Source organism: Perna viridis, chromosome 6, assembly GCF_037379345.1.
Source record: "Perna viridis isolate PV_CMFRI_1.1 ecotype Kerala chromosome 6, ASM3737934v1, whole genome shotgun sequence".
NCBI classification, from domain to species: Eukaryota; Metazoa; Mollusca; class Bivalvia; order Mytilida; family Mytilidae; genus Perna; species Perna viridis.
In genome coordinates, this window is record NC_142450.1 from 42,102,337 (window position 1) to 42,113,064 (window position 10,728).

Here is a 10,728-nt window from a genome sequence, read left to right on the forward strand (position 1 = left end):
AACAAGGAGGAAAACTATGACCCGTTGAATAAATCAGTTTTCATGGTGCAGATGGATACACCATGACGATCCATGAGTTCATGATGACGACCATAAAACTTCTGTAGTGATGACTTCAATCTTGTAGTAACATAACCCTGTTGAAGAAGCCTATCTGTTAGAGTTCTAGCGTGATACAAAAAGTCTGCGTAGTTTCAGCAAGCTCTGGCATAACATATGAGTTGAGATATGAACTCCATAAGCAGGTGCTGAAGGGATGTTGCCACAGATGAAAGGAAAGTTGAAAATTTTGAATGAAAAGTCATCATGTTTGTTGTAAAGTTTGGTCAATAGTTTTCCTTTACCATCAATTTCTAAGTGTAGGTCAAGATATGAGGCTGACTTCACAGTGTCTGAAGTATCCTTTATCTCAAGTTCTTTGGGGTAGATGAGATGTATCAAATCCCGAAATTAGAATTGTTTAAAGATAATATGTCATCTATATAGCGGAAACTGAGATTATAGGATCTAGCTAAACCACATTCTTTCTTTTGGATCAGAGGCACATATTCAACTAACGAAATACACAATTTTCAAATTTATGAAAAGGACTTTATGTTTTGGACTGATATTGATATTGCCTGAACATAACCCTTTGTGAAATTTAATTCAAATTTTAAAAAAAATTGTATCTTATCACTGTTTTTTTACAACCCCTCAAATTTACCTTCGAACATTACCTTTACATCAAACTCTCTCAATAATTAACTAATAATAATCCTAATATAAAATCTATCATCAAGACCCTTTTGTTTCTGTTTTATCAGCATTTGATTGGCTATCACCATTATATTGCTTATAAGGATCTTCCTTGTCATATTTGAATGTCAGCCCAGTATTGTTCAGTTTATGTGCCACCATTCTGTTTATCTTGTAGTTAGTATCTTTATCAAAATACTTTCTCCATTCTCCTACCTTACCTGTCAAATAATAAGATAAAAAAAATGTTCATGTTCTTAAAAAAATTTAATAATATACCACCAATTCCGAAAATACTACATGCATACATTATTGAGATTTTTTAATTTATGCCCAAAAATATGAATTTAATTTTTGAGAAGTTAAGAAATATATGTACATGTATCTTACATCAGTGTGAAATGTTCCATAATGGTAGGTCAAATTATTCCAAATATAAGTCCATTTAATATTTCACATACCAGTAATAACACCATTGCAGTAATTTTAGAATTTTCAGAAAAACCAGAGATGTTGATAACATTTTTTCTGTATGGCAGTGACATGGATAATTTTGTGCAACCTTATAGATTATGCCAATCCAAAAACGTTTTGTCAGTGTTTACTAACAGCTACTAAATACTCTAAAGCTTAAAAGGGTATTTTTACTGAATATATATTGAATCATAAGATGATCAATTATAGGTAGGTTTATCAGTAGTAGGTCACTCTACTGTCAGGAGAAGGAACTTAACACATGGTGACATCAAAGAAATGTTTCTAAAAATACCTGTAAAATATCTTAACAATTTTTAAATGTATGAGTTGATGGTAGTATTACCTTTTCTTATAAATGTGTTGTTTTTGTCGCTATTATCCCACACTCCTAGATGTCTCATCCATTCATAATTCACATTCTCATTTTTCTTCATGTTATCAAAGCTACAGTGAAGCATGATATATTGTACATCTTTGTCTGATAATGGTTTGTCCAAGAAAAGGGCAATCTTCTTAATGCTACCTTCCAAATCCTTTAAACAAACAATATAATCATCTATCAATTTATTCAATTCAGACTTTTTCTTCTTAAGGCTGAATGAAGCATCAATAACTGCTTTTAAGCAGTTTTTTATATTGACAACAGCACTATATGAAATTATTTGTTGGGGCAGCTTGATATGACCTCAGCAGTCAAACATAGAACAGTTTTGGCAAAAGTTCAAATTTGAAACAGCATTAAATTTGAATTGTAATTTAATGTTTGACACATCATAAGTTTCTGAACAAAATAAAAGTTGTCAAAGAACTTTAAATTTGCAATTTGACATAAGAAAAAAGCAACTTCAACAGAGGTTTAAAATTGCTTATTTTTTTGGCTCCTTTTTTACCCCAAATTCTAAAGTGTTCGAGCCATAAGTCATCAAAACTCTTCATTGTTGTATGGAACCTTGTAGTGCAATTTCTTAGATTTATACACCTTGTCTCATAATATTGCTTGAAAACCAGAAAAAAAATGTCTGTTTTTGGCCTCAAATTGTTCTATACCCACTTTTAATCCCAGACTGACCTTTGTGGTAATAGTGCCTGTGGTAAAATTTCACAGAGAGTCACATATTTATAATTAAGTTATTTAGTTATGTTTTATAAAAATACCTGGTTTTGGTCCCTTAATCCTAAATATTTAGGACCATATACCAGAAAGTTAATCAAAACCATCCTTTTCAACAAAGAAACGGTGTATACAACATCACATACAGTACATCTTTACACATTTACTCAGGTTATTGTAAGGAATCTTTACACTTTTATGCATATTTTTGTCCCTTTTTGATCCTTAACTCATAAATAGTTGGTGCCATAACCCAAAAAATAAAACTTCCCTTTGTAACATTGAACTTTCTTGTAAATTCTTATGAAAATCACTAATATATTCAAATAAGTGCAAAAAACAAAAACAAAAAAACTATGAGTCTATTGATAATGACTTGGAAGACAACAGTTACATACTGTTTATGCCATTATACAATGCAAAAAATGTAATATAATAAATGAAGATATATACAAAATATTACAGACAATGCATAGCAAGAGTTTCATCTTCCTTGCTGGAATTTTCTGTGTAAAACATATGGAAATCTGTTGACTGATCTGCATGTTATTGTTCACTTCCAGATCTCCAAACGCTGTGTTACAATGCCAAATTTTTTATTTATTGCTTTTCTTAACACTTTTATCATGGAGATATATATATTATTTGTCATTTTTATTGGTATTTTCATACAGAAAGATTCACTTTTAATATAGAACTCAATGGTCGGTATATAACAAAGTTTCCATGCATTTGTATGGTAGATAGGGACCCATTTTTGTGAAATCACAGAGTCATGTGACAACAATTACATACCCTTTTTTCAACCTAAAGATTCTGCAAACTAGAATTAGATCTTACAGTGCTATAAATAGGACAACATCAAAACATTTACATAAAAGTCATTAATCATAATATCAAAACTACATATACTGTCTTCCAAATTGATAGCAGCCTGACAGCCATGGCTGGTAAAATGCTGATGGACTTTCAGAATTTGGCTAACAGTAACATGACAATGATTGCTATATACATGTAAGGTCATTAATTTGTTTAGCTCAGGCTTTTTGTCATATATTCATAAGACAAAGACTGCATACAAAGTATGAAATGCTGCAACAGACAAATGACCTGATCAACAGGGGGACTTTAATACTACTGTACAGCTTAATGAGAATAGAATGAATAAAATAATGTCAACATGATACCTCACACATTTCTTCATAGGTGATAAACAGTACATTTGGATCATCTCTTATTTTCCAGAAATCTAACACATGTTGAGTCCATGGTGTGTACCCCACTGTAATACATAAATATGTTACTTGTACACAAATGCAGGGCTCTAGATTTCTCATTCCATTGAGCAGGGGAAGTTTAGCCCTGGAAAACTTATATTTTTAAGTATTGTATGTTGATTTTTATCATGGGAAAGTTAATTTTCTTGCAAAACTCACCCACGGAAATCAGAAACTACACAAATTCAAGAACATTGACAAATGGTACAAGCCCTTCAAATGTTCTTTCCTTTGATCATGATGGGCAAAAACAACTATATGGGAAAGAGATGAAGCATTGTCATAAACAAAGCTCAGTGTATTTATACTTCTTTTGCTTGAGATTGAAAGAGAAATTAATACCTTTTTAATTGTATCTTTAACATAGATTACAACGTCATTACTAACTGTAAAATCTCCTAAAACATGTCATAACAAACAGATATGAAATATCATATATACATTTTAAAACTTTTAAAAAAAAATAATTTGAGGCATCTTATATCATACATTACTACCTTTAGTATTTACAAATCCATCCACAAATTCCTCAAATGATTTATCATATGTTTTCAGGAGTTTAGCAAAATGGTAATATGAGACTACTGTATCTTTGGGGTTTCTAGCAACATAAATCACCTGAAAATTAATTACAAATACACCAATTATTACACTAATAAACCACTATCTATTTCACATAATACCAGACATGAAACAAACTTAATATATTTGTACCTCTGGATTGCTCAGTATCTAGCAGCACAGCCCCTGGGATGGAATAACTTTATTCATTAACTTTTGAAGAAAAATACCACATCAGTAAATATGTATTAACTAGTCATCAAAGCCTAATACGTATATACACTGTACTTAAAACAGCAAATGAAATGTGCTACATGTATTGCCCAGTTCTAATGCATGCAACATATCAGTTGTACTTGTATCAGCAATTACTCATGGTGCTACTGTGACACATGTATTTCCAATGATTATGCTGTAAAATGCTAACTTTTAACCTTATGTCAGTTTTGAATGTCTTGACAGAACATCACATATCACTTTTTCACTAAACATTGGGCTGCTTGGGACATATTTTTATCTCAATTTCTAAACTGATGGTTTTTATTTTTTCTGTATTTATCGGTAATATGAACTTAGTCTTTTTATCTTCACTTGGTGATGAGTAGAGGTCAGCAAACTGACTCTACCAAGAAAACTTTCAGGTCAGTTTGTAATTGACATGCACCAACTGCAGTATTATGGAAGGATCAACTTTTGAATATTAAAATCCAATGAAATCAAACCAGTAGTAACGATGTCATTTCCTTAATCAACAAATACAATCACCATTGATAACACCACAAATTAGAATGAATCCTTTATCAAATTAATGAACAAAAATCAGGCATTAAAGGAACAAAAGTGGTACCTTACAACAAAATGGTAAAAAAATGGGAAGGGCAAAATATTTTTGTGCTTTTGAATATTCCTAAACTTATGACAAGAGTATGCAGACAATACAGTCTTTAATCTTTTGCCCTTTGGAGTATAGAAGTTATGTGAGCTTTGAAGTTTGGGCATTTGTAGTAATATATTATGTTGTAATGTCTCTGCCGAAGTTGGATAAATTAGATTTCCTTGAATGTTCATTCTTCAGATGAGTTTAAAGTTCAAACAACATACATTATTTTCAACAGAAGTATTTCGAGCTGATCATGTTTCAGACCCTTTACATATACAGGACGTTGCTGACTATCTATAGTACAAGCACTACAACAGACTCTTCTTCCCAATTTCATTTCTGTAAAATCAACAAATTACTTTAGCCTTTGTAATATTCTTAGGTAAAATTCTCAGTGGCAAATGAGTTTTAATGTGTCTTGGTGACTGCATTTTATCTACAGCATCCACTCCTGGAGTGATGTATTCCAGGTAAGGGAATCTCTCATCTATTGTCATCGTCTTAGCTTTCTGTATGTCCATTCCTGTACTGATTAGGTAAGCTATCTCTTGGGCAAATGTTGTTCCTGTAAAGTGTTATATATTAAGGTTTAATACATGTATTACAAAACATGGCATAAAATGTTTTCCATAGTGTAGAAGGGGTAGAAATTAACACTGGTCCGCTGGTCTGAGGCCAGTAAAATTCCTGTCGGACCAGTAGATTTTTTCTACTAACTAGTCAAGTGGTTTGTTGAAATTTGCTGATTGGGTTACAATCTTACTTTGTGCCTGCACCTTCTTTGATGATAAGTTGTTTTGCATCTTACCGTCATTTCTTCTTAGAGGGGAATAACAGTATTGTTAAATATCCAGAGTTTGCTTCTTTGACAACAAATGTGAAAAGATGTGGAGATATCCAACTAGATAAGAAACAGAAATCTACTGATGAGGAGTAAGATTTCTGCAGGACCAGTAGATTTTCTGTAGGACCAGTACAATGTAGATCTTTTAGCCTACTGGTCCTGCTGGCTAGTTGAAGTTTAAGGTTAATTTCTACCTCTGATGTGGCCTGAGTAAAATAAGACTTAATATTTGGTATCATTTCAACGAGGGAGCCTTGTGTATAAGTCATGAATCTATCATTGCTCATATTAGATTTTTCAAAGCCAAAGTTATTTTAACACATTAATAGAAAAACTTCCTAGAGTTTATTATCATTGGAAAAAATATACAATGATTTCAATGTAAATGCTAAAACAGCATAAACTGTCAAATCTAGCATTGCCATTTCGTTAGAATTAACTTATTTAGACACATATTTAGGCTGTAACTTTAGAAGGCAACATGATGAGGATGATCAGAGAATTGCTTAATCAAATATTGGGCAGAAGAAATAAAACTGCAAACATATTTCAATTACTCCTATTTCTTCTCTCATAAATCATTTTAAAGGATCATTTCATCAAATAAAGATTTTTAGGATTAGAGAGAAAATGCTGAGCAAATTTTTTATCTATCATTTTTATTTTGATTCCATGATAATTGAACAGTACAATCTTTCAAGAAAGTATAAAAGGAAAGCAAGAGGGTCATACTGTACAAATTTCTTAAACTGTAACTACATGTACCTGAGCGTGGAAAAGAAACAACCCACACATCATCTGGGCGAACTTCAAAGTTTTCCAACTTTGTCAATATCTTCTCAGTAAATTTGGGCAATACAACTCCTTTGTATCTGAAAAAGTTCTTGCTGTTACTCATACTGCGTGCATCTTCCTTCACATCTTCAATACCTCTCATGCGCCGTTTCACTTTTGAAACCCCCATAACACTGAACAGAACTACTCCAACGAATATGGATCCTATTACAAGCAGCCATAAATATGTTTTGGTTGGAGATTCGGGCTTTCCATGCAGTTTATTAATATACCTTGAAGGCTGTTGCAAAATCAAACACTTGACCTCTTTGGTAAAAAAAACTGGAGTTGACCTTGCACTGATAAAGAGTAACTTACGATTAAATCTTATTTGTGTGCAACACACGTTTCTAAATTGCGGAAGTGTAAACGTTCTTGTCCTGGCAATATTGCCCAAATTTAAAACAGTTGTCCTTAACTGTAACATTATTGATGTGTTCACCGGCGAACTCGATTCTCAGGGGAGAAATATCGACGAGGGAATGAAATAATGAAAACTGAAGAACGTTTCGGACCAAATACCATTCGACCCTAACGACGAACAAGTTGGCGAATGAATCTTTTTCCTCTATACTTATGACTAAAATATTAAATGGAATTTTTTTTCATAAGTTTTAATGAATCTAGTAATTTTGATATTGTCTACGGTTCCCCGTCCCAATCTGTTCAGGAAGTCTACCACACAAATCAGGAGGATATACAACATTTCGTACTTTCCTTTTATTTGAATAAAATGTTAAAAAATGACTTATTTGCATTAAATTCAGAATGAATATGTGTGTATATCCTACGACTTTCAAACTGTTCCTCTAATAATAAATCATTTAGACAACAGGCTTCTAAGTCATTCTGTTTATTTGTGTAAATTTTCATTGGAATGTTGAAAAGACAGTACGTCTTTTCAAGTAAAACTAGATCTGCTGAGTGCAGTCTTGAACGGCCTTCCGTTAGTTTTTGTGAAAGACAATGATTGAGATTGGCACTGGTTTTACTACTCCTACAACGTAAGAGGTTGTAATGCCGTTCCTCCATACCCCAAACCGCTTACTTCCGAGCGCCATATTGTATACCGCTCGTTCCGACGTTCTTTGAAATCGGCAGAATTAAAGTAGAAAATATTTACCATTTAAAACCGTTTTATGCAGTTTCTTTACTATAACACGGGAGAAGGTGAATACACTGAAGAAAAACAAATGACCTACCTTAATTCAAAAGGGCTGGTCACTGTGATAACTGTCTTCATTACAAATGTTTTCTAGGTATTTAACAATAAAATAGGATTTTTATCGCGTGATTTCCGGTAGGTTATACTTCTTTTATGTAAATTAGACTTAAATTATTTTAAAACACAAGTTTAGCTAATTCACATTTGCGGTAGCTTTCAACATGTCAGATGCTGGAGGTTTCAATAGGATGGCACCAAGTCAGAAAATAGCGTGCCCGACAACATCTAGCACTGCTGGAGTATGGTTTTACTTGATCTACCATTAAAACTTTTCAATTTTTTTTCCAAAGAAAAACGTATTTGTCTTCTGGACTCTCCGATATGCCCAATGATTCCAAAGTAGTTCTTGTTTTAGGGATCGACCATTTGATTTTCATAGGGGTGGCTAGGATCAAATTTGAAATAAAAAGGCAAAACAGTGGTGTATGGTTAAAAATTACATGATGAAAAATTCGGTAAAATAGAGTGGTAGAAAAAAAAACAGGATTCTTTTTTGAAAAAAATCCAATACAGACTACAGTATAAAATAAAAAGGCAGACCAGAAATTAAACTATAAAAAAATCAAGGGCACACTAATCGTTAGTGGTTCAATTATTTAGGATTTCGGACACGTCTGTGTTCATTCAGTTAGGCTTCCATATAAACCGAAGACGAACCTGAATTTCAAAAAAAAACTGGCACTGGTTGGATGCTATGATGCCATATTACATATATACCATGCGTACTTAGATTCAATCAAACTAGCCGTCTTGTTTTAACTTGATGGAAATGCTTACCTCCAATCACTTTTTGAAAATGATTAAGAAATCACAATATTTTAGCACCTTGTTAATAATTACATCGGGACCCAATGCTTTGGGTGGTTTTAAGATAGATATGAATTATTCCTTGCTCTATATACTAGTCGGGCTGCATATTTGATAGTGAGAGAAAGCTCATATGCTCATTGTTACACAGATGTGACAAAATATCTTCAGTTCGGTTTCACGTCTTATCAGATTTAATGGACAACCCGCCAAATTTTATTTACGCTCATTTGAAATATGACTGTGTCGCAAGCGAAGCAGGATACGCTTACCTTGTGCCACTCCCGTTTCATGATGAGAGTGCATTAGCTTTTTTGTGTTGTAATGTTCTTATCAGCAGTTTTTTTTAATTTGTACTCTTGTACTCTGTTTCCTGTTTTCGCATTCTGACCAAGTCTTTGGATTCTGGTGTCTGCGAATTCGAAGTTTCGGTTGTACTTTGCCGGTATTCAGTAGAATTCACACTCTTTTTCCAAATTTTTTTGGGGTTTCACAAATTTTGCATATATCAAACGTTGAATTACTTAGATACAAATAAATAGTTCTTGGTAGAGATTCCTTATACTTTGTCAAATATAATTCCAAATCATATTTCAACTTTACAGAAAAAGATGTTTTCAAAATGCTTTTTTTTATCGACAACATATTTGTCCAGTGTGGTGGACCCCTTTTTAAAAAAACCGGTCGGAATTCCAATGGGAACAAATTGTGCTCCTCTACTTGCTGACCTATTTCTTCACTCTTAGGAGGCTGACTTTTATAGCTGATCTGATCCGAAAGAAAGAATATCGTTTAGCTAGAACCTTTAATCTTAGTACACTTAGAGATCGATGGCAAAGGAAAACTATAGACCAAACTTTAAGACAAACGTGATACTTTTCATTCAGAATTGTCAACTTTTCTTTCATCTGTGGCAACATCCCTTCAGCACCTGCGCACGGCGTTTTCATATCACAACTCATACGTTATGCCAGAGCCTGCCGTAACTACGCAGACTTTTTATCGCACTCTAACAAATAGGTTTCTGGAACAGGGTTATGTTGCTACAAGATTGAAGTCATCACTACAGAAGTTTTATGGTCGTCATCATGAACTCATGGATCATTATGGTGTATCCATCTGCGCCATGAAAACTTATTTATTCAACGTGTAATAGTTTTCAATTCCTCTTTCGTCTACCCCGGACTTGACTTTTTATGAGCAACTCGGCGGATGTTTCTAGAAAAGCAGAGGACGCTTACACTACCGGTGCACCTGATCAATGCTCCCAGTTTTTAGTGGAGTGTTGAGTTGCTCATTTATTTTTGTTACTTTGTATGTATGATTTTAGTTACTTTATGTTCTTTGTTGTATTTTTCTGTTTTCCATATCTGGTATATGTCCCTAGATTACATTCCTTTGATTTCCGCTAGAATCTTGGTTCCCTTGATTACTCTAAGTAAACTCTCATTCTGCGAGTTGCTTTTTGTTTTTATTATGGCCAACTCGAACTACAATTAAGTGCCAAAAGTTATTCAACTTTATTCAAGATGGCAGAAATGTACAAAAGTTTTGACCTCTCAACTTTAAACACTACACTTCCACATAATGTCATAAAACAAAAATTCACATATCTTATCAAATGGTCATTTAATAAATCTGGATGTGAATATATTTGTTCGAACTCTTTTAGATCAAATTTTAGTAACGAAAAACATAAAAACTACGTTAATTGGACTTGTTTTGATATGCTTACAGCATTCGAATTCCCCTTAGACAACATTTTCGTGCGCTTTGGCGACACCATTTATCGTCAATTTATTGGAATTACCATGGGGACAATTGTGCACCACTTATTACAGACCCCTTTCTGTATTGCTACGAATCACAATTTATGGCTAGAATAAAAGACCCTCCCAAACAACATTTGGAAGAATAATTTAATAACATTTTTAGATATTTGGCTCTAAACAACGATGTCATTTAGAACTGACT

General features: G+C 33.1%; 1 protein-coding gene across 1 annotated transcript; it reads right to left on the minus strand.

The window, feature by feature from the left end:
* Window positions 1-566: 566 nt before the first annotated feature.
* LOC148615031 (sulfotransferase 4A1-like) lies at window positions 567-7,212 on the minus strand. Its single transcript, XM_088589627.1, has 6 exons — window positions 6,654-7,212; window positions 5,404-5,609; window positions 4,101-4,221; window positions 3,514-3,608; window positions 1,559-1,748; window positions 567-959 (listed from the first exon to the last, which is right to left on the minus strand). The coding sequence occupies exons 1-6, from the start codon at window positions 7,147-7,149 to the stop codon at window positions 778-780; spliced, it is 1,290 nt and encodes a 429-aa protein (XP_088445753.1). The 5' UTR covers window positions 7,150-7,212; the 3' UTR covers window positions 567-777.
* Between the last annotated feature and the right edge of the window lie 3,516 nt (window positions 7,213-10,728).

Coding starts and splice junctions, on each gene's coding strand:
- LOC148615031 (XM_088589627.1), bottom strand. CDS start 7,149: ATGTTACAGTTAAGGACAACTGTTTTAAATTTGGGCAATATTGCCAGG. Junction 1,749..3,513: donor CCTATGAAGAAATGTGTGAG/GTATCATGTTGA, acceptor GTTTGTTTAAAG/GATTTGGAAGGTAGCATTAA. Junction 960..1,558: donor CAACACATTTATAAGAAAAG/GTAATACTACCA, acceptor ATTATTTGACAG/GTAAGGTAGGAGAATGGAGA.